The 21,695-nt window shown below is 41.6% G+C and overlaps 2 protein-coding genes across 4 annotated transcripts in view; one reads left to right on the top strand and one right to left on the bottom strand.

Moving 5' to 3' along the window:
- On the bottom strand, nucleotides 1-20,964 carry tlcd2 (TLC domain containing 2). Its single transcript, XM_068317111.1, has 4 exons — nucleotides 20,773-20,964; nucleotides 20,348-20,430; nucleotides 17,303-17,385; nucleotides 1-2,690 (listed from the first exon to the last, which is right to left on the bottom strand). The coding sequence occupies exons 1-4, from the start codon at nucleotides 20,949-20,951 to the stop codon at nucleotides 2,310-2,312; spliced, it is 726 nt and encodes a 241-aa protein (XP_068173212.1). The 5' UTR covers nucleotides 20,952-20,964; the 3' UTR covers nucleotides 1-2,309.
- aifm4 (apoptosis inducing factor mitochondria associated 4) overlaps nucleotides 19,517-21,695 on the top strand; it is a 12,090-nt gene continuing 9,911 nt past the window's right edge. The window contains exon 1 of one of the 3 annotated variants that reach the window (XM_068317110.1): nucleotides 19,517-19,539. The gene's annotated coding sequence lies outside the window, so the exon portion shown is untranslated. Of the gene's footprint in view, nucleotides 19,540-21,161; nucleotides 21,301-21,695 lie in introns of those variants that run through there. The other 2 variants (XM_068317109.1, XM_068317106.1) reach the window with 2 other exon arrangements.

Consider the following 21,695-nt stretch of genomic DNA (forward strand, 5'->3'; position numbering starts at 1 on the left):
AACATTTACTCCACTGATCTTTATTTTCACGTTTAACAGATAGTTAATATACAAACATATAAAGTTTTTCAATTACAAAAACCATTTTTGCAAAACATGAAAAAATAAAACTGTCATATTTACAGTAATAACAAACATCTGTGAAATGTGACAGTTTAATGCTGATCGACATCATGACCTCATCGGTCACAGTGGCTTCAGAATTCCATGTTTTCATTCCTCGTTGAAGCGTTTAAGGCCTTTACTGTATGGCAGAGAGTTGAAGTCTTCGTGTTGTTAAATGATTTCTAACAGAAGATTCTAAATGAACCGTTATGGAAATAAAAAAACCGGTAGCGTTGGTTTGCTGTTGTAGGAGATATGAGGAATGCGACAGTGTGACAACATGGAGTCTATTTTCATGTTTTCAGCCCTCGGAGGAGCAACTTCAATTCATGACGCAATTAATAACAGGTAAGTCATACATTTAACACGCCAACGTCATTACAGCCTGATGAAACATTCACAAATATAAGCTTACTTTTCAGAACTTCAGTTATAACCAGTCGTCTTAATTACAGCCAAAATATTATGCTGCTGAAAAAAAAAAATTAGAAAAAAAAAAAGAAAAACGACAAATAATGCAAATCTAACATCCAATTTTTACTGGATTACTCCTAATCAGTGCCATTTCATTAGTGCAGGAGGTTTTAACGTGAACGGAGTTCGATCTGTTCACATCTGCTCACTGAACAGGTGTTGGTGTTTGTGGTGTGGTTGAACAGCCTCATTTTGAAGGGCAAACACTTTTAAAGCAGAGATGACTTGAGCTTGACCTTGTAAACATTGGATTATGGAAAAAAAATATTAGCTTGAAAATTCAAGAAAAGAAAATTAAGACCCAATGCCACACAACAACAGGATGATGATGTACACAATCATAATATCTTCACTACAGTCAACCGTTTCACAACAGGGAATATGGAAATTCATTAGGGCATTGTGCTCATCTTACTTTTATTTATTTTTAATCACAAATTACATGTAATTTAGCCCCCCCCCCCCCCCCCCCAAAAAAAAAACATCATCAAAGAATACACACAAAAAGCAAGAACGCAACTGGCACCAAATATTTCCATGGACTGTAATGTTAAGGTGTGAAAACACACGGCTATGGAGAACAGCCTTCAGGAATGAATACGGCGTTCTCTTCTGAGATCACGGAGGTTATATTCACGAGGATGCTGCTCCACATTGGTCCAGTGTCTGATAGTTCCTACCACACACAGGAGACCATCACAGATCATTAAAACAAGACAATCCTGAAAGCTCTGGTTCGTTTGAACTGCAGAACTATTAACTGTTTGTGAGCTTGTTTAGCTGCAAGTCTATAGTATTCAGTGGTACCCACAGATATAGCCAACAGGTGAACGGCCCGCCCACCTCCACCTCTAACTGCAGACCAATCACAGAGCAGTAAATCAGAACACCCCTGGTGAAGGCAGTTCAGTGCTGTTTTAACAATTACGGTTATGATGTTTTATTTTAATGAAGCCAGTTACGGTTGATTCTATCATCAATTCTTAGGTTTTATTAGAATTTCTCTAGTATTAATAATTCTGTTACTTCGTACCGTGTCTTCTAAGTAAAATCAGACTGATATTTAAATGTCACAAGGAATTCATTATTCAGTCTCCTGGCAGTCCGAAATGGGATTTCAATGATATCCCTCCACTTCAGAAAAATACTGTATAATCTTTAAAAATAATTTATGTCCACTGTTACAAAGAACTTCCCAGTAATTGACACAAAAGCTTGTGTAGGACAGAGATAAATAATTACTACAAGCTTCCTGAGGTAGCAGGTGGTGTCCCCTCTGAGGAGGAGGCAAAAAAACAAAAACAACAACATGATCATATCTTAATAAGGTTGTTGTTGTTGTTGTTGTTGTTTTTTTGAAGAAAGAAGTATATTTTACGATAATCTAGAATTCCCATTTCTTACGCTGAGTGTAGGTGGCTGTGTCTTCATGGTTTTATTTATTTTACAATCCCCGTGGGACAATAAAACAAGCCTTTTTACAAGCCTTTACATTCTCCATCTTCTTTTAGAGAGCCTCTAATGGCACTTAAGGTCAGGTCACTCAAGTCTAAAAGGTCAATCTAAGACAAAATGCAGCTTTTAGTTTTATGTTGGCGATGTGTGGAATGAGGCCATGTGCTCACATCCTTTATGCATGTTCAGTTATGGTACCAAAATCTCAACCTTGATGTGTTAACATACAGTAATGTGTGTGTTCATGAATTTAATTCTTCTTCTATCCCATCCTCTCACATCTCTTTTTCTTTCTTGGCCTCACGGGTGCTGCTTTTCAAGAAGTCGCTCCTGAGTAGCCGGTAAAACAGGACGATATTCATGGCCGTCATGATGGCCATGCCGACGCTGCCCAGCGTGTAGGCCAGGAGGGGCACATTGTCCCTGTTGAGCACCAGCCAGCGGGTCATCCAGGCCAGCGTGTTGATGCGGAAAACCACGTACGTGCCGAGGTTAATCATGCTGTTGACCCGGTACGGCGTACCGCCGGCGTTGTCGGCCATACGCAGCATCTGCCTGAGATGGAGGAACACGGAATTTAACTCCACCAACAGAGCAACCACAGCGAAACCCACGTAGCGGCAGGACAGCACAGACAGGCCGAAACAGGTGATCACCTGCAGGGAACGACAGAAAAGAATACAGGAGACACAGTTAATGTGTGAACACAGACGCAGAAAAGAATGTAACTCTGAACCTTCAATGCTGTGAGGCGACAGCATTCATCTGAATTTCATTTATTTCAAATCTAGCCCCGAAAAGTCTCTGGATTCCTCAGGATGAGTAAGAAAATGTTTCTGGTGTAACCTGAATAACCTGCAGCCGCGGCAACCCAACCGTGGATCAGCCTCAGAGACACAAGGAAAGTGTGGAACACGTCTTTTCACACCGGGCCTCTCATGCGAGCGCCTGGAATGTCACAGCAGAATGAACACCCAACACTGCCGTTTCATCTCACACACCTGCGCATGTGTGTGTGTTAGTGTGTGTGTGCGTGTGTGAGCGTACTTCTAAACTACAGAGTTTTCCAGGAAAATAACATTTCATGCCAAGTTATTGTTAGTTTGCCTTGAATATAGATACACTACATGAGACTTGACCTTTGTTTGATCTAAGTGTTAAAACCAATAGTGCTCAATAGTCACATTTTTCGACATGCAGTGTCAAGAAAGGCAATTCACCACAACCATGTTATTCTAGCATTTAATTTGCTGCTGAATAAGGGACTAAAATAATAGAATAATGTTCTGACTTTCCATGACCAATGAAATATTTTTTTTTAACCACCCAGTTTGACAAAAAGTAGTTTATTTATTCATATTTGTGTTTTATTTGTTTCCTACTTAGAGCTCTATTCATTTGAAAGTAAAAAAGCAGAAGTATTTGACTCATCTGGCAAAGATTCCTGTATTTACTCAACTTGGAAATGTACAAATCTGAAAATAAAAATATGGTGATGTCACATTTTCTGACATCATCTCTTGCTAAATCTGCAGTAGGTTCCTGTTTGTAAAAATAGAATTTTACCCATGTACCACCATTTAATTAAGTCTTCTTCAACCCAAGATTCTATGCAAAAATCACCAAAGCAAACACATGGCTGTGAACCTCTGCTGTAATGACACATGATGACCGCTAGATGGCAGCAAAGCAGCAAGAAAAAACAAACAAATGGGAAACATCCGTTGTCCTGAAAGGTCAGGAGAAAGGCTGACAGTAGGTCTCTGACGTGTGGTGACAGAAGTGAAACTGCAGTCACAAAGACATTCAAAGATTCACGACGGTGACAAACAAACAAACAAACAAACAAAAAAGAACCAATGTCAAAACAGGCTTTTCTCAGGACTCCCGAGTGGATCTGGCACCCAAACGCCACCAGATTCCACAGCTTCATTCACACTCAGAGCACGATCATGGTGCAGCAAGAGGAGCGACTGGGTTCTGGTTCTGTCAACACCAGAGCAGTCTTGTTCAACAGACTGTTTAAGAGCATTTAAGCGCGCCATGTTGCGAAGAAAACAGCGTCTGTTCACGGGTTTTACTGCAGCACGACACGCTGACCTTTAGCTTCAGTCACGCCTCAAATGGAGAAGCATCTTGTGTTTGTGCTCATGTGTTTTCGACTGATGTCACCGGATGCCCCCTCTGGTTTTGTCAACAGTCATGCAATGTGCTGCAGATGATTGGGCAACAGGGAAAGAGGAAATATCACTGGTCATTATTTCATGTGTCGACTGACAAAAGCCCCCTTTGGAAGTCAGGCGTTTGTCATCGCTTGTAATTCTTGGTTGTATGTTCCACTAGGAACTCCATCTACAACGTCTACAATACTTTACAACATATTCTTATTTTATGATTTGTACATTGCAGGTGGAGAAAACCCAGGAATCCCTGCCAGATGACTCAAATACTTCAGCAGAGACAGAATGAATCATGCTCCAGTGTTTTTACAATGGGTGTGATACTTTCAAATGAACACTGAGAGACAAACCCCCCCCCCCCAAATATAAATATATAAATTACTTTTGTGGAATTGGGTTATTAAAAATCTTTCATTGGTCATGGAAAGTCAAAAAGTTATTACATCTATTTATTTATATAAATATCTGTATTCAAGGCAAACTATCAATAATTTTCCAGGAAAAGTCGATGTCTTTGGCAGTACGAACACACACACACACACACACACACACACACACACACACACACACACAGGTCATAATAACAGTAATGATGAACAATAATGACAGTGTGCTCAGCAGCACAAATTGCCTCATCCGTGTGAGGAGGGCCGTGATGTCAACAGGGCTTTTCAGCGTGAAGCCTCACACACACACACACACACACACACACACACACACACACACACACACGCACAGGTGTGTGAGATGATGTTGCAGTGTTGGATTGATCATTTTGTGTTAAGCGGTAGAGAAGCCGCGGTGAGACGTGTGTCTGTGTTGGTGTAGCTCAGGTTCACCGGATACGTCCTGTGATCTGACGCAGACCTGATCAGAATCAGGTGATCGGCTTTTCATGGAGGCTCTTTTCACCGATCCAGGGCCGGGTTGCCGTGGCTGCAGGTTATTCAGGTTATTCCAGAAGCTAACCAGAAACCCGCGGTTGCGGGTTCGAGTCCCGCTCTGTGTGGAGTTTGCATGTTCTCCCCGTGTCTGCGTGGGTTCTCTCCGGGTTCTCCGGCTTCCTCCCACCTCCAAAAACATGCGCTTCAGGCTGATTGGCCGGTCCCAAATTGCCTGTATTGTCTATGTGTGTGTGTGTGTGTGTGTGTGAGAGCGTGCGTGGTTGTCTGTCTTTGCATGGCGGATAAAGCGGTGATAAGATTGATGGATGGAGCGTCGATACGATACACTGATAACAGAGTGGCTACATCATAAGCAGTAAATCTGAATTCCACACCTTTAGCCCAGTTAAAGTTCAACTCCTCAGAGCAACCCGGAGTAAAGGTTAATGGTTCAAAGTTAGCAGAACAGGCGGAGGTCAATGCAACCGCTTGTGTTAAAGTCATCATCAGGTGACGGTGGTTCCAGAGCTCAGCAACCAATCAGATGCCAGCAGCTGTCCCGGAGCATACATGGGCCTTTGTCAGTCATCCAATAAGGACTGCAGCCAACACCCACACAGAGCAGCGCTGTCAGCACTCAGCGCTGATTGGGATCTCTGTAACCCCACCACCAGACCCCTTGATCTAACTCATAATTACACAGAATCAATACATGAGCTGGACTTGCTAAAGCTTAGCTGTGACATACAGCTGTTCCACTAGAAAGCCGAAAAACCCCAGACTTGTATATGTCATCTGTTATGGAATTTTAACCTGACATATCAGAGCGAATCGATCCCCTTTAGAACTGTCCAAATTGCATTATTAGACTTCATTTTTTAGCGTTAACAAATGCGAAAATGTCACAAATATTTCCTGCATTTAAGGAAACCCGCAACTGTATGATCAAAAACACCGAAGCAACTGTTAGACGTCTACGTCAGTTGTGCTAAAGATTTTTTTTTGAAGGTCATAAATAAACTTTCAATCTCAACCATGCGGTTGATGTTCTACCCGTCTGCGGTGACCATCGCGCCCCTCTATGCTCTGGGGTGTGTGCTGGGGCAATGGTCTGAGGGTGGCGGACGCTAACGGACTGGTCACACTGATCTGACCTACTTTCATAGGTCAAAGCACTAGCTTTGATCTACGCTCTTGCTCACACTGGCCTTCTCCCTCGTCTTTCTATCTTATCCGGTTCCTGAGTGTACAAAAATTGAAATTTGACCTTGACCTAGTTGTCTCAAGGTCAAGGTGATCATCTCATTCTCATCCCCTCTGCCGCCTGAGTAATGTGCGTTTTGTTTCATTTTTCTATCGCCAACGGTTGCGAAGATATTTGATGGACTAATGAACGGACGAACGAACGAACGCTGACAATTACAACACATCACCGCTTTGAAGCGGGATGTAACCCCCCCCCCCCCCCCAAAGGGATCAATAAAGGATTCTGATCAATATCTGACAAAAAAAAAAAGTCTGACACATGATGAAATTAAAATCTCCATTACGTCGACTCCAGAACCTTGTGGTGCACTTGTTTTACAAAGCTGGAGAATGAACCGTTAGTTTTGATAATCTCACTTCGCCTCAGCGATTCCCACATCCGACATTAGTTGAACGTTTGCGTAACCAAGACTGAGATGGGCGGAACTTGATTGAACATGAACAGGAGAAGACAGGAGTGTTAACCTTTGGACTGCGTTGATGAACATCAACCTGCCGTTAAGGTTGCCTCTATAAAATCCACGCAAAGGGCTGAAAAACAAGGCAGGAGTTCATTTGCTGTGTTTCCTCCCTGTAGGCTCAATTAGATGTTCTCCACAACCTGGCGAGGGGACTTAACATCCTACTTTCGGAGGAAACTCTGGATACAAGCACTGTAAACAGACGGATGAAGCCCGCTGCGTTTGTAAAACAAATAGAGTATTTCACTGACCTGGACTCTTAACAAGGACAGAACCACATTGGTCACAGGTCAAACAAAAAGTATTGTAAAGTTCATGCGATAAGAGAGTCAAGATCAATAGGATTTTGCTTTATGAGCCAAGATAGCAAACGTGATTCAGAATAGAGGCTGATAGAAAACAAATAACTACATAAAGCTGAGGAAGACGCACCATTTGACAGAAAGATGAACCAGATTGCTTGAAATGTGAAGCTAACATGCAAATAATGCATCTTCTGTTTTGCCGTTTAAAACATATTAAATTGGCTTTTGATTTCTAATGACTTTTGGGTGTGTATCCACAGGAGTGTGGACAGAGGTCAGTGAACCTGTGGTGCTGAAATCCTCTTCATGCCTCAACAGCTCTGGTAGCCCCCCCACCCCCACCCCCACCCCCCCACTCCTGTGTTACCCTGAAGCTCCACATTGACATATTATGCTGTTCCAACACCCACACACTCTTCTTACTGTACAAACATTCACATCCCCTGCATATTCTTTGCTCACACTTGACTCATTCTTGTCACACAGACACACACACACACACACACACACACACACACACACACTTGTTTCTCTTTATATGCAGAGGAGACGCAGATGAAATGAAGCGCTTTCATGTTAAACCAGTTTCATTGCCTACAGGTGGGACGTCACCAAATGACACGGAGAACGTCTGTCTTTATAGACAGAGATGGGGGTGAGGGTGTCAGAGGCTCACACCATTTATAGCAGTCTGTGTCTGTGTGTGTGTGTGTGTGTGTGTGTGTGTGTGTGTGTGTGTGTGTGTGTGTGCGTGTGTGTGTGTGCGTGTGTGTGTTGGTGAGCTGTCCTCAGAGCAGATGTGATCTGGCTGGTTGGAACAGATCAACAGGTGTGGTGGCTACACCCTAACACAAAAATGGAGGGCACCCTCCCCTCACCAGACTGTATGCATATTTGAATAAAGGTCAAAGGACACAGGATTCCACTACAGGTAATATTTAGGTTGGCGTGTGCTTCAACTGGTTTTGTGTGAACCTGGAGGTGCATGCAGTGTAATTTCGTCAAGCTTTATTAGATTGTCAAAAATATATAGGCATACTTATGGTGATGTCTTTCAGGGAGTTGGTTGCACATAAACACATTTGATAACACAGGACAGAATAAAAGCTGCGTTGAACTTGGAGACGGTCGGTTTCAAAAACAAGCCTGGCAGAAAGACGGACTGCATACCAGCAGTGACACTGAAGTATGTTGCTGGTGCAGTTTCTAGACTCACCCGACTACCTGGCACAGGAAACACTGAATCGCTTTACGTTCACAATTACATGGTATGAAAATCCTTGCAAAGGAGTGTCTGACATTTGAACGAGTGTCTGTTGCTTTCTTTGTATGTCTGTTCACAGGATGACACCAAAATCTAATCAACTCATTTCCATTTCACCCAGAGGTCGAGGGACGTAATCAACCTATTAAAGTACGGCAAAGCTGGGTCCTGCTCAGAGTTTCTTCCTCAATGAAGGAGTTGTTCCTCACCGCTGTCGCTTATTTTTGCTCTGGAGGGTTCTGCTGGGTTTCTCCGTCTGTAAAAGCACTTTGAAATGTCTGTCGATGTAATTAAGCGCTTTATAAATAAAAGTTGATTGATTGTTTGATTGATTGATCTATGCTCAACTTTAAAAATCTTTTTACACTCCTTCATCTTGCCCATATCTGAGAAGATCCATGGGGATCAGACTAAATCAGTGGGGATCAGACCAATCCCAAGTCCCCTTCTTGACCCTACACCTCCATGTTGCTCCCATCTATGGTGATGTGTCCTGTTTCTTTATGGGATGGAGGGCTCGCTTTCATCTTCCCCTCCAGACGCCCATAGAAATGTTTTCAGATGCAGACAATACGGAATAGAAGAAAATCCTAGAATGCTTTGTGAACAAATGATTCCTGTAAAAGATGTGCATAAATCTAACATATTTTTCTAAGGTCTCAAAGTGAGGGCGACTCAAAAAAGAAAGTTAAGTTAAAATGATCTGGAAGTGGGCCGTGCAAAGAGACAGTGAGTTACCCTTACAAATGTGGCTATAAAAATTGAATTCAGATTAGCTACAATATCCCCAATGTAAAAGGTGGAGTTGGCCACGACTGCATGTTTAACATGGACAAAAACCTGATTCTACAAGTTTAAGAATGTGCCATGTTTGTTCCCTTCCATAACCACAGCCTGCAGCCAAAACTGCACACCGAAGGGAAATGGAACCTCAAATGAGTGAAGCAACTTCAAATTAAACACTGTCCTGCTAGAATTAGCCAGCTCAGCCACTCACTGTCTACAATTTACATCAGAAGTCCTCTGAAGTAGTGTGTGATGTTAATGAGAAACATTCCTGTATATGAGGAACTCGTGGTGTAAATGAGGAGTGCAAATGTCTGTGTTTTCTTCTTCACATTCAGCAGATTAGAATGTGTCATAAAATGCTGATCTACACTGTGATATAAATAATCTTTCTGACAGTTTATTTGCGTTTTTACAAAGTTTTCTGATACTGAGCTAATATTCATCCATTTCTTAAACTCAGCTCATTTATCTTTGAGTGTGCAAGGAAGAAATCATCTTAGCAGCTCGCAGGTCTTTGAACAAACTTCTTACTTTGAAGCAATGTTAGTATCGACTTAAAAAGACGACATAACAGGAGCACCGAACACTTAGAAAAACTATTTTGGTCACTGGTGCTGAATTTCAGGAGAATTGAAATTTGAACCAAACAAAGTCAGTTCTTATATCCTGTAAGACATAAAGGGAAATACCAGGTGAAGGCACAAAAACAGCTGTCGGTGTGGCACTAAAGAATTGGGCCCATCCTGGAGGCCCAGCTCAGAATATCATCAGCCGAGAAGACTTCATTCATAAGGGCACCAGAAAATACATTATTCAAATAAAACATTGTTAAAATGAAGTCATTGTGAGGTTCTAAATGTTATTTAGTTATTTGTACTTAACTGCCCTGCTCCTGACACAAACACTAATCTGTTGGTCGTAACTATCATCATGCGACCCGTGTTAACTCCTGTCAGCTGACGCCGTCACATGTGGTCATTTCAAGGCCTCGCTGTCGTAAACATCTGCTCAAATAATCGCTGGACTTGCTCAAACATTTTAACTTTGAGCGATCTTGATCGATTGGTGTCAAGTAATCAGATAAAATCTATTTCCTCTTCACACGGGACAGAAATCAGGGTGCATTGTGGGCACTTTCAGTGGGCTTGAAGGGAGAAGAGACGGTTCAGATTGTGTATCTCTCACATGACACTCATTCTATGTAGCTTATTAAAAGAACAGTTTGTCCTTGGGGGAGATACATGTATGGCTAACAACTAACACTCATGCCAGAGGCCTGGTTGTTCATCTCAATACTGAGACTGGAAACTCTGAAAAATAAAATAAAATACTGCACTGAACCAGTTACTAGTCCTGTATAATAACCCTCATGTGGGCTGTAACATGGGTCCATATGTATATGGACTCATGTATATGACACACACACACACACACACACACACACACACATACACACACACACACACACACACACACACACACACACACACACACACACACACACACACACACACACTCTTTGCCCCATCTTCATTGTCAATGATAAGTAGCTTAGACGTCAGCATCTCACTACAGTTTCTCATGCTGCTGATGGAAGGATGTGTCTACAAACAGCATTCCTGGTTGTCATGCCAACTGTACAAACGCCACCTCTCTTTTGGAGCACTCTGCTCTGCTTTTCCAGTCTCCAGCCCATTTAGAAAGCATGGCACCGCTAAATGTAGGTCTGTGCTTGGAATCAACGTACTTAAATTTTCCACATGCGTTCTCTCTTGGTTTACTGTGAAAAAACATAAAATAAATTAAAATAAAATAAATAAAAATCAAAAAGCCAATTCTTAAAACAAATCAAAGCCAAGACCAACTACACCAACTTTTACTTTGCCTTTTTTTGTGTGTGTGTGGGCTAGAACTGAAGATTTAAAAAGTTTCTAGTTACAGCTGGGAGCAAAATCAAGAAAAAAATGACTTTTAATTGCAGAACGAGTGCCAGACAGGATACAGTCACCTGCCATGTAGCAGGGAAGAAAACTAAATCTGTTTTTCACATGTCATTTTGTTTAGCGGGGGGAAAACGCTGTTGAATTATACGTCACGCCTCCATGGCTTGCAAGAACATCTGTACCCCACCCCAAAGCCGGCATGCAGGAGTCTGGTTTTTGTGTTTTAATTATGTGTTCTCTGCAAAAATCACTTATAAAATTGTGCACTATGATATAAAGATTTAGATGTGCTACACGATCACAATTTTCCTGTGAGGTAAAAGTACATTGTGTCACTAAAAATCTATTAATTTATGAAGACTTGATTGTAAAAAACTGGTGCTGTTTCCAGGCTTCTGTTATTCCATCATGAATCATGTTTTAAATGGTTTAAAAGTCATTTAATCCAATAATTTTATAGATTTTAAACATTACTTTCCCTGCATTTGAATACTGAACCGAACACAATAGACAAAGAAATTCCTCCATGTCAGATATTCATACCATGAGGGTGAAAAAAAATACAAAAACAAGATATTATACCACTGGATTCCAGAGGCTCTCATTGGTTCCGAGCCATGTGAGGGGGTGGTACGAGCTGCAGGGAGTAGGTGGATGAGGGTGGGGGGTGGGGGAGATGTTTGGCAGTCACACAAGGATGTGAACAAGGCAGCGTGTGTGATGTATGGAGTAGTGCTGCACAACAGAAATGTTTTGACGGGGTGCACGCATAGTGGAAGCCCCTCGCAGGAAGTGTGTCTCTCAGGAACCGGAGGTCCATGTGGACACCAGATGTCTGACCTCCCATTTGGATATACACAGAAAAGGGAGGGGGTTCCTGGGGTTCCCTGCCAAAATGACAGCACACCCACACCCATTTACACTTCCCAAATAACTGATCACTGCATACTCTGTGCTATCCCATTGGCCATCATTATAATCCCTGCTATTACAACATTTGTCCTTCTTACACAGCCTGTTCAAGGTGGGGCGGCCAAGCCTTTATTGCACTTTACTGTTTATACAAATGTTATGGAGGTGCCTCTTCATAGAAGACTCAAATGTCGTATGGTGTTACACGAGTTGTTGTTTTTTTTTTATACGACAGAAAAGAACCCCAACCCCCAAACCAAATTCTGAAACCTAAAGAAAAGAAAAATTTCCCCGAGCATTAATGCTTGAAACTGAGTGGAGTTTCATTTCAGTAATTGTATAAACTACATTGACAAAAATATTTGCTTGTCTGTCTTCATGCATATGAACTTTTCTAGGACAGTTTTCCATAATGTTTAGGAGTGTGTTCATAGGAATGTTTGACCATTCTTCCAGAAGCATATTTGTAAGTTCAGACACTGATATTGGAAGAGAAGGCTTGTCTTGCAGTCTTCTCACTAATTCATTCCAAAGGTGTTCTATCAAGCTAGGATCAGGACTGTGTGCAGGCCAGGCAAGTTCTACAACACCAAACTCACTCATCTATGTCTTTATAGACCTGGCTTCATGCACTGGTGCACAGTCATGTTGGAGCAGGAAGGGGCCATCTTCAGAGTACCCAAAAAAGTTGGAAACATGAAATTGTCCTTCACGTCTTGGTATGCTGAAGCATTAAGAGTTTCTATGACTGGAACTAAAGAGCTGAGTCCAACTCCTAAAGAACAACCACACACCATAATCCCCTTGCCATCAAAATTTACATTTTGAACAATGCAGTCACGCAAGCACCATTCTTCTATTCACTGTCAAACTCATCCATCAGATCACCGGACTAAGAAAGGCTATTGTTCACTTCAGAGAGCATGTCTCCTTTGTTCTAGAGTCCAGTGGTGCTGTACTTTACACCTCAGCATCTGATGATTTGCTTTGCGCTTGGTGATGGGAGGATTGGATAAAGCTGGTCTGCCATTAAAATTTATTTCATAAAGCTCTCTACACACTATTCTCAAATTAATTTGGCAATGGAATGGAACAGAGGTACAAAACTGCTTCATTCTGTGTTTCCAGGATGTGTTATTGACACAACACTCAAAAGGGAAATAGCACTTGAACACTATTCCACACACGCATTCATACTTCATGGAAAAAAAACCCAGATTTGCCTCTGCTTGATGTTCTTCTGGCTCATTTATTAAAAGCTCAGTATTTCCAAAAGTCATGAGCAAACAAGGCTAGAACAGACTCAACATGAACAAAAAATGTCACATTTCATTTAATGTGATTAAGAATTTCTGAGCACAACACTCCAACAGACCTCAGTAGTTTTGGCTGATGACATCTCATCAGGTGTGAGTATAGGTCTACAAAGGATAAACTCTCATAACCCATCGATCAAAAGGGAAGAATTGTTTTACTATTTCAAAGGTGTGATTTGTCAAAAAAAAAAAAATTGAGGGGGGTTGTTTTCGTTTTTTTAGTGATGAAAAAATAAGCAATCAACGGGGTTAATTATTTTCTGATTAATGGTAGAGCCTATGAGTCTAAATTCCAAAAGGATCAACATTCATATTTAATAAAGACTTAAAAAGACATGAATCATTTAATTTCCTGTGCCGCCACGATGTGGAAGATGACCTAATTAGGCTTCAGCACCATAAATAAGAGCTGATTATTGGTGCTTTGATTCTGATTAATCTATAGTAACAATTTTTTTTTGAATGGTTGGAGGATGGGCCAGGCATGTTAAGCACATGGTAGCCAACAACCTGTTAAGGATATACGATAAAAACACAGAATTTAGTAACAGCGTTCAGTATCCCTTCTTCTAGACACCAATGTATTAATTGCAGTGAAGCTAATGTTTGCAAAACCTGTACTTAATATTAAGATATACAATTTTTACAGCAAGTAGATTGTATACCTCCTCCTACACCCACTAATCCACTGAAATGAAACTAAATCCTGATCCAACATTCAACAAGACACCTGCGACCATAATAGCTGCTTCAGTGTTGCGGAAAAAAACAACAAAAAAATGAATGAATGAATGAATGAATGGAAAGAGCTGTTGATAAACAGAAGTCGCTCTTGATAGACTTCTAAACTTTTCTGATGTTACCCAGGGTGAGAGGCAGGGGGCTAGTGTGGACTCGCTTATAGCCCCACATCTCAGCCGACATATGTTGAAGTTTACCCCGGTGAATGAGAGGGTCGCGTCCCTGCGCCAGAGGGCCGGGGACAGGTGCTTAACTGTTACTTTGGCCTATGGGCAGAATGGCAGTGTGGAACACCCAGCTTTTCAATACCCCTGGGAGGGGTACTGAATAGTGCTGTGTGTTTGGACTCCATTGTTGTTATGGACTTCAACATTTACGTGGGAAAAAACAGTGAGATCTGGAAGGGGTGACTGGAATGAATTGTCAAAGTGGATGCTCAGAGCTGTGGTCGCAAGGTCTCTGGTGTCTGTTGCGGTGTCAACTCCCAAACCTGGGGGTGGACACCAGAAGTAAGAGATGTCGTCAAGCTGAAGGAGTCTTATCGAGTCTTGTCGAATCATGGGACTCATTCGACTCGCTGACAGATACAGGCAGGCCAGGCATACCACACCCTGAGTGGTGAAGGAGGCAAAAACTTGGGTCTGGGGGGTGTTCAAGGAGGCCATGGAGAAGGACTATCAGTTGGCCTTGAAGAAATTTTGGCAAACCATCCAGCACCACCGAAACTATTTACAGTGGAGATGGGGAGCTGCTAAGCTCAACTGGGGATATTGTCGGGCAGTGGAAGGAATACTGGGATCTCTTCAATCCCATTACAATGTCTTCCACGGAGGAAGCAGAGGCGAAGATCTCAGAGGTGGACTCGTCCATCACCTGAGCTGAAGACTCTGAGGTGGTTGTCAAGCTCCTCGCAGGCAGGGCACCAGGGTAGATAAGATCAGCACTGAGTACCTCTAGTCTCCAGATGTACAGGGATTGTCTTGGTTGTCTCTGTAACATCGCATGGCAGTCGAGGACAATACCCCTAGATTGGTAGATAGGGGTAGTCCCCCTTTTCAAAAAAGGGGACTGGAGGGTGTGCTCCAACAACAAGGGGATCACACTCCTCAATCTCCCGGGGAGTCTATTCCAGGATGCTGGAGAGGAGGTTTATACCAATAGTCAAACCTCATGTTCAGATAGTTAAATATACTTTATTGATCCCAACTTGGGATATTTACATGATAAATTTACATTACATTGGTTGCGGAACATTCAACCAGGTTTTTCAGGCCCTTTGCTCAGGGCAGTCTGATCTCTGTTCGACTGAAGCTGGAGCTTGGTTTGCGATGCCAGCTGAAAGTTAGACCTGTTCCAGGTGCATTTTGAACTTCGGCAGGGCTGTCTTTTATCACCGGTTCTGTTCATAATCTTTATTGACAGAATGTCTAGGAGCAGCCAGGAGCTGGAGGGAGCCCAGATTGGGGACCAAAAGTTTTTTTTATTTTTATCTGTTACCTTCAATGTGTACTGGGGTGGTTTACGAAACAAGTAGGGTGAGGATTAACACCTCCGAATCCAAGGCCATAGTTCTCGACCAGAAAAAGGTGGCCTGCCCTCTCCAGGTCAGTGGGGAGTCTTTGCCCCAAGTGGATGACGTCAAGTATCTTGTGGTCTTGTTCACAAGTGAGGGAAGTAACAACATTCACAGAACGAAAAAAAAAAAAAGCCAACAACATAGAATATTGTTTTGTAACGTTGCAAGGAATTTCCATATTACAAAGCCATTATGTTACCAAACTAGAGAGCACTCTGAGAACAAGGAAATTTATGAATCCCACTATGGTGTCGTTATGGTCTGCCATTCATTGCTTCTGATTCGCTTGGTGTAATAATGACAATTCTTGCATAGCTCCTCACTAAAGTGACTTGAATGGTCATTGCTACGCCAAGTATGACATGCAATTGAGTCACATTGCCCCATCTCAGAGCACACCTTTCCAAAAAACCTGACTAAAATCCATTAATAACTTTTTGAGTTAAAATAAAATACCAAAGAACACATCACCTACAAATCATGCTGCTGGTGAAAATATCAATCATATAAGTTCCAACTCAAGTCAACGGAGGTAACCAGTAGACATATTAGCTGAATTTCTTGCACAGTAGAATTAAAAAAGAAATAATAATCAGAATTGCCTCTACCAGTGCATATGAGTGTGACTGGTGGTTTATCTTTCATATGACTGGCGTCGCACTCGGAATGTCCCCCGCCTGTCGCAGTAAGTTAGCTTGGATAGGTGCCAACAACCGCCATGGCCCGCATAAATGGACAAAGCGGCCAAGAAGATGAATGAATGTATGTCTGGCTGTTATCAGATCATGTTCAGTCAACAAGGACCCTTACCCTTTTCCATTAACAATATGCAGCATACCCCACCTTCCCAGCTACATATTGCACATGTGCAAAGATGATGCATTTTTCAGTCAATATGCATTTTTGACAGACTGAAGCATTTCTTAAATGCTACTTTTCCTTCCCAACAAGCAATAACATTACTTTTAGGAAAGGAAATTACTTTATGTACCTTTCTTTGCTGTGTACACTTTGTTACACTATGAAGCAAAAGCCAAGGCTCCAACGACCTGGTTTTGGAGTTGCACAAACAAATATTTCCGCATACTTTGGATTGGAAAATATGTATCAACATTCAACACAATCATAAATCTTGGCTGCTACACAGCAAAAAAAATAACTTGGATCCTGTGAGACTGACTTAAAAAAAAAAAAAAAACTCCATACAAGCTGACTACTCTTGTGAAGTGGAAAATATATCTAGTTCTCAAACACGACTTTAAAATTTCCATGGTGCTTCAAAGCAGTCATGACGACAGGTGAACTCAGATGGTGTGCTCTTCTCTGGTGAAACTATCTCAAATAAGATATACTGTACTGTACCTGCTGAGAGTCTCTGCGTGATTAAGATAGAACTGGAGAGGAACTTTAAGAAGGCATGACAGGACGCTGAATACCTCTATTAGAGGTATATGAGTATTTTTGGTCTTGTATGAGAAAAAGCTTGCGTATAATTAGTTAATGTGGGTGTCAGTTATGTACAATTTCTAACATAGATAATTTGGATGTTCTACAGTCAGTATGGTGAAAATTATGACTTTTGGCCTCAATAATCACCTGTGAACTGTGACAGCAATGCTTGAAAGACCTACCACCATGTGATGGAAGAGAAGCTCCCAGGACTGACTCAGCTTCTGGTTTATCACCATGTCGAGGAAGTCATAGATGAAGTAACCTGTGGGGATACACATCATTCAACAGGCATTAATGCTGTCATTAGTTTTAGCAACTAATTAACCTAAAGGCAACAGATTCTTCAGACAATAGATGCAATGATCTCATCAACTGTGTGTGTCTGGGGGGGGGGGGGGCATGCTTCCATGACGACAACAACCAAGATGCGTCTCTTAGAGGAGGCCTATTCATATCCGCCGATCCCACTCCTTCCCCACCACCGGCTGTATCCATGGTGACAGCTATTCAGAAAGCTGGAAAAATAATGACGTGTTGGGGACGGGGACAACAGGGTGCAAGAGAGCTCAGGGCTTTGAGGAGGTGATAATTAACCTCATTATGCTGCAACTTCTATACCAAAAAACCTTTTGTCCACGTGGTAACAAGACTGCATTCATTTTTACAATAAAAACTATGTAATGCAACCGGATGATGGCGACGGACAGAACCCAATTATTACATGATTATTGTAAATATTTAAATGGTTTATTGGGAACAATTTATTAAGGGCATTCACAGTATAATCTAAAAATACTATAACACGGGGGGAGCATATGTATTGGTACATCTACATTAAAAATACTGGATCCGTCATAAAGGAGAAAAATTCCTGTTGATAACTCATTAATGAAGGATGATTAACACATGATGTCAAATTCTAAGAGAAATGAGCTGGTATTTTTTGTTGACGTTGAACTTTTCGGGTCTTCAGCGCTCTCGTATGAGTGAGTGAATGCCATTGAAAAGGATGTGTGGACATACAGTATGTGGGTGTACAAATGAGCATTATATCAATGTCATAACATTGATATCACCAGAGCTTGTGCCAAAAATCTCCCTTCACAGGTCCGAATGCTGAGGCTCCTCTCATAAACAAACGCTACAGTTGGTTTAGACATAGCCAGGAAACTATTTTCCGATTGCTATTGTTTTAGTAATGATGACGTTGAACACTGCCTAGTTAAATCAAATTACAAATTAACCGACAGGCCTTTAAATCACAAAGGGTGTTTCTGTAACAAGACTAGATGCTTACATGTAACCTGTGCTTATTAAAACTCATGCATTCACTAAGAACTAAGGAATTGGACACAGCTTGGTTTTCCATTGGCAACCAACACAACGCCTGAAAAGGAAGAAAAAAGAAGTCTAAAGGCAAATCCTCCGAAATAACGTGTTTGCCACCCAGTCGAGATCCTCATCACGTCTGTTCAGCATGTTTATATGAACAAAGAAATTCTTGCACCATTAAATCATATGAGTCAGTTTTAGTCTGTCAACATCTCTTCTGATGGAATGACCCAGTTCAAAATGAGAAACTGCTAAAAAACCTCTTGTGTACCCTGATTCTGTGATAAGCAGATATTATAATACTGAGCCTTTTTGTTATTGAGGCCTGTGCAAATTGTATCTGCATGACATTATGGGTACTTCTATCAATCATATCAGCAGAATGTTGAATTCTTACTATCACTATCAGCAACATGTATTTCTATATGGGAGGTTATGAGTGAAACACCACAGGTTCAGAGAACTACCTTCTTACCAGTGTAACACGCACATTGAATGTCCCAGTTCTGTGTTGTCCACTTGGATTTTATTATAACCCACATCATTTTCCTTTAAGGATAACAGTGTGGGTTCTCATGGGTTAAGCTGGTTATTGATAAAATGGCAACTTAACTGTACTTCAGTGGTGCAGTGGACATTATTTCATGACTTGTCAATAGAGAGTTTACAGTTACTACAAAGTTGGTGTCCAGAACTTCTCCCACATCTTGCTGAGGTCACCACATTTCTAGTGGAAGGCTACCGTCGGCACACTCCACTTGTTTTTGCAAGGACGACCCTCAGTAACCACTGGCTTCTGATTTGGATAGCTTGCATTAATCAACTGTGTGTTTTGTGAATTTTCTTCCTTTGTAATGTCACATGATTGCGGGGTAACGCCCTGTGCATGGGATGGACAATAACGCCCCCCATTGATGTTCACATAAAGACACTGCTACTTGTTTTGCAAGCTTCCAGGGCTGGACTTCCTGAAAGAATGTTAAACATCCTGGGAATCCTCGGGAGCCCTTCTTGCCTGGCAAAGATCCTATGAATATGTGGATTTAAGAGAGCTTGAGGGTAACTATCCACGGAGTACACAGAGGTAAGCTCTACAAGGATATGCAAAAAAAAAAAAGGTGTGTCAGTATTTTCAACATGAGGAGAAACACGCACATTTAATTTGAGAAATTCTTCATGACAACTCATTACCCTTAGAAATTGGAATCACATTGGTATCATTATGAGTTTGTTATGCAACATAAATTATAAATTAATTTTCCTCATGATTCAGTTCAACAAATTTGGACTTTCAATCTCCGAACTGAAGCAATAACGCTTCATACTCAGATAAACATCATACTTAGTGTGATAAATATTATGGGGATGTCCATCCATTATTATGAAGATGAGACAGACGTCATTGTCTTGTTTTCAGCTGCTTTTCGGCCTGGTGGGTCGTGGGTGTTGCTGGAGCCTTTCCCAGCTGGCTACCGGTGAGGGGCGGGGTACACCCCAGACACTTCGCCAGTGCATCGCGGGGCAACACAAAAAACCAACAACCACTCACTAACACCTACAAACAATTTGGAGTGATCATTTCACCTAAATTGCAAGTTTTTGGAGGTGAGAGGAAGCCGGAGAACCCGGTGAGAACCCACGCATGTTGTTGCGTTAAATAGGCACAGTCTTTCTAGACATTATCCACAAAGATAATTTAAGAAATCCTTGTAATCTTATGATAAAAAAAAGTGTTTTTCCAACATATTTATCTGAATTTATTAAGTCAAAATTTACATTGGTTGGTTTGCTTCATAATTAATACTATTAAATCTTTGGAAAGCCACCAGGAGTCAGCTCAAAGTGGACACTGTACTTCAGGGTTGTACAAGCCATAAATGGATAATACTCACCGATAGAAAACGACACCAAGGCATGAGAAAACACAGAATGAGTTTCTATCAAGTCCTCAGCCATCTGTGGGTGAAGGAAGAAGCTGGAAAAAAATAAGTTCTGGTTAAAAAAAAAAAAAAAGAAAGAAAGTAGAATTTGAACTGTAATTCATTCATGCAATTTTATTAGATAAAAATATTCTCTAAAACGGGAACCAAAACGGGAATTTGAATAGATATGGCCCAATAAAATAATCATAATAAAGAATATAAATTTACAATTAAAGACAAATTAAATTAACGTTAATATGAGACAAAGTCTGATAAGAACAGCTCCTGAAACAATTACCAATCACTCAAGCAATGCTTGCGAATTTAAAGTCTGATAAATGCGCTCCAGATTCCACCGAAACTGAATGAAAGCGCTTGAATTGGGTCCTACTCACCAGAGCACAGCCCAGACCGCAGTGATGCAGCTGTGCACGAAGGATGTTCCGATATTTGTCCATTTCCATGCATTCCTGCAGGCGGACTCCGGCACGGGGAGCTCTCTGATCGTAGCGTTTACAAATCTGAAGAATCCCACGGAGCCCCCAGTGGTTAAGATCACGGAGCTCAAATCCATCGTTCAAAGTCTGTATTTTCCAAGCGGGCGAAGTCTTCCTGGTCACAGTTGTTTTTGTTTTTTTTACCCCCCAATGTGCGCTCTTACTCCCGATTAACGGAATGAATCGATTCCAGTAATCTGGAGTTGAAGGCAGCGGGTGTGTTCTACTTGCTGACGACGATCCAGACCGCCGCGGTGGTGCACCGGTTCAGTGACGCTCTCCGCCGCCTCAGACACCCGAGAAACGCGGTTATTGTCCTCAGAAGGCGTGCACGAGGATGGGTATTTTCAATATTCTTCTGCGCTAAATAAAGTGACTTCTAAAAGATACGTCTGGGGCCACAAGTGGAGCCGACGCTACAGAGCGGTGAGCCCAGTTCTTAATGCTCTTTAGCACTTACGAAACCGTCCTTTCGAAAAAGCCTGCTTGTGTAACTTTTTGACATTAGCACCACAAAAAAAAAAAACAGCTCCTCCACGCCCTACTACAAAGGGGCGCGGCCAAGAGCACGTTTCACTCGTGTGAAGTTCAAAACTGTAGGAAATTACAAAATTTGCTGTATCGCGCCAAGAATAAACTAATCGAATTTATGACAGTATTTATTTCTTAATTTGTCAGACATCTATACGTAGGGTATCTTCTATGATTTTCCCAATATATGATAAGAGACGTTGTAGGAAAATGGATTATCACAAAATTTAACTTACTTCGTAAGTCAAACTAAATTGTGCGAATGACATTTTTCCGATTTGTCGATTACT

This window comes from Antennarius striatus, chromosome 6 (genome assembly GCF_040054535.1).
Source record: "Antennarius striatus isolate MH-2024 chromosome 6, ASM4005453v1, whole genome shotgun sequence".
NCBI classification, from domain to species: Eukaryota; Metazoa; Chordata; class Actinopteri; order Lophiiformes; family Antennariidae; genus Antennarius; species Antennarius striatus.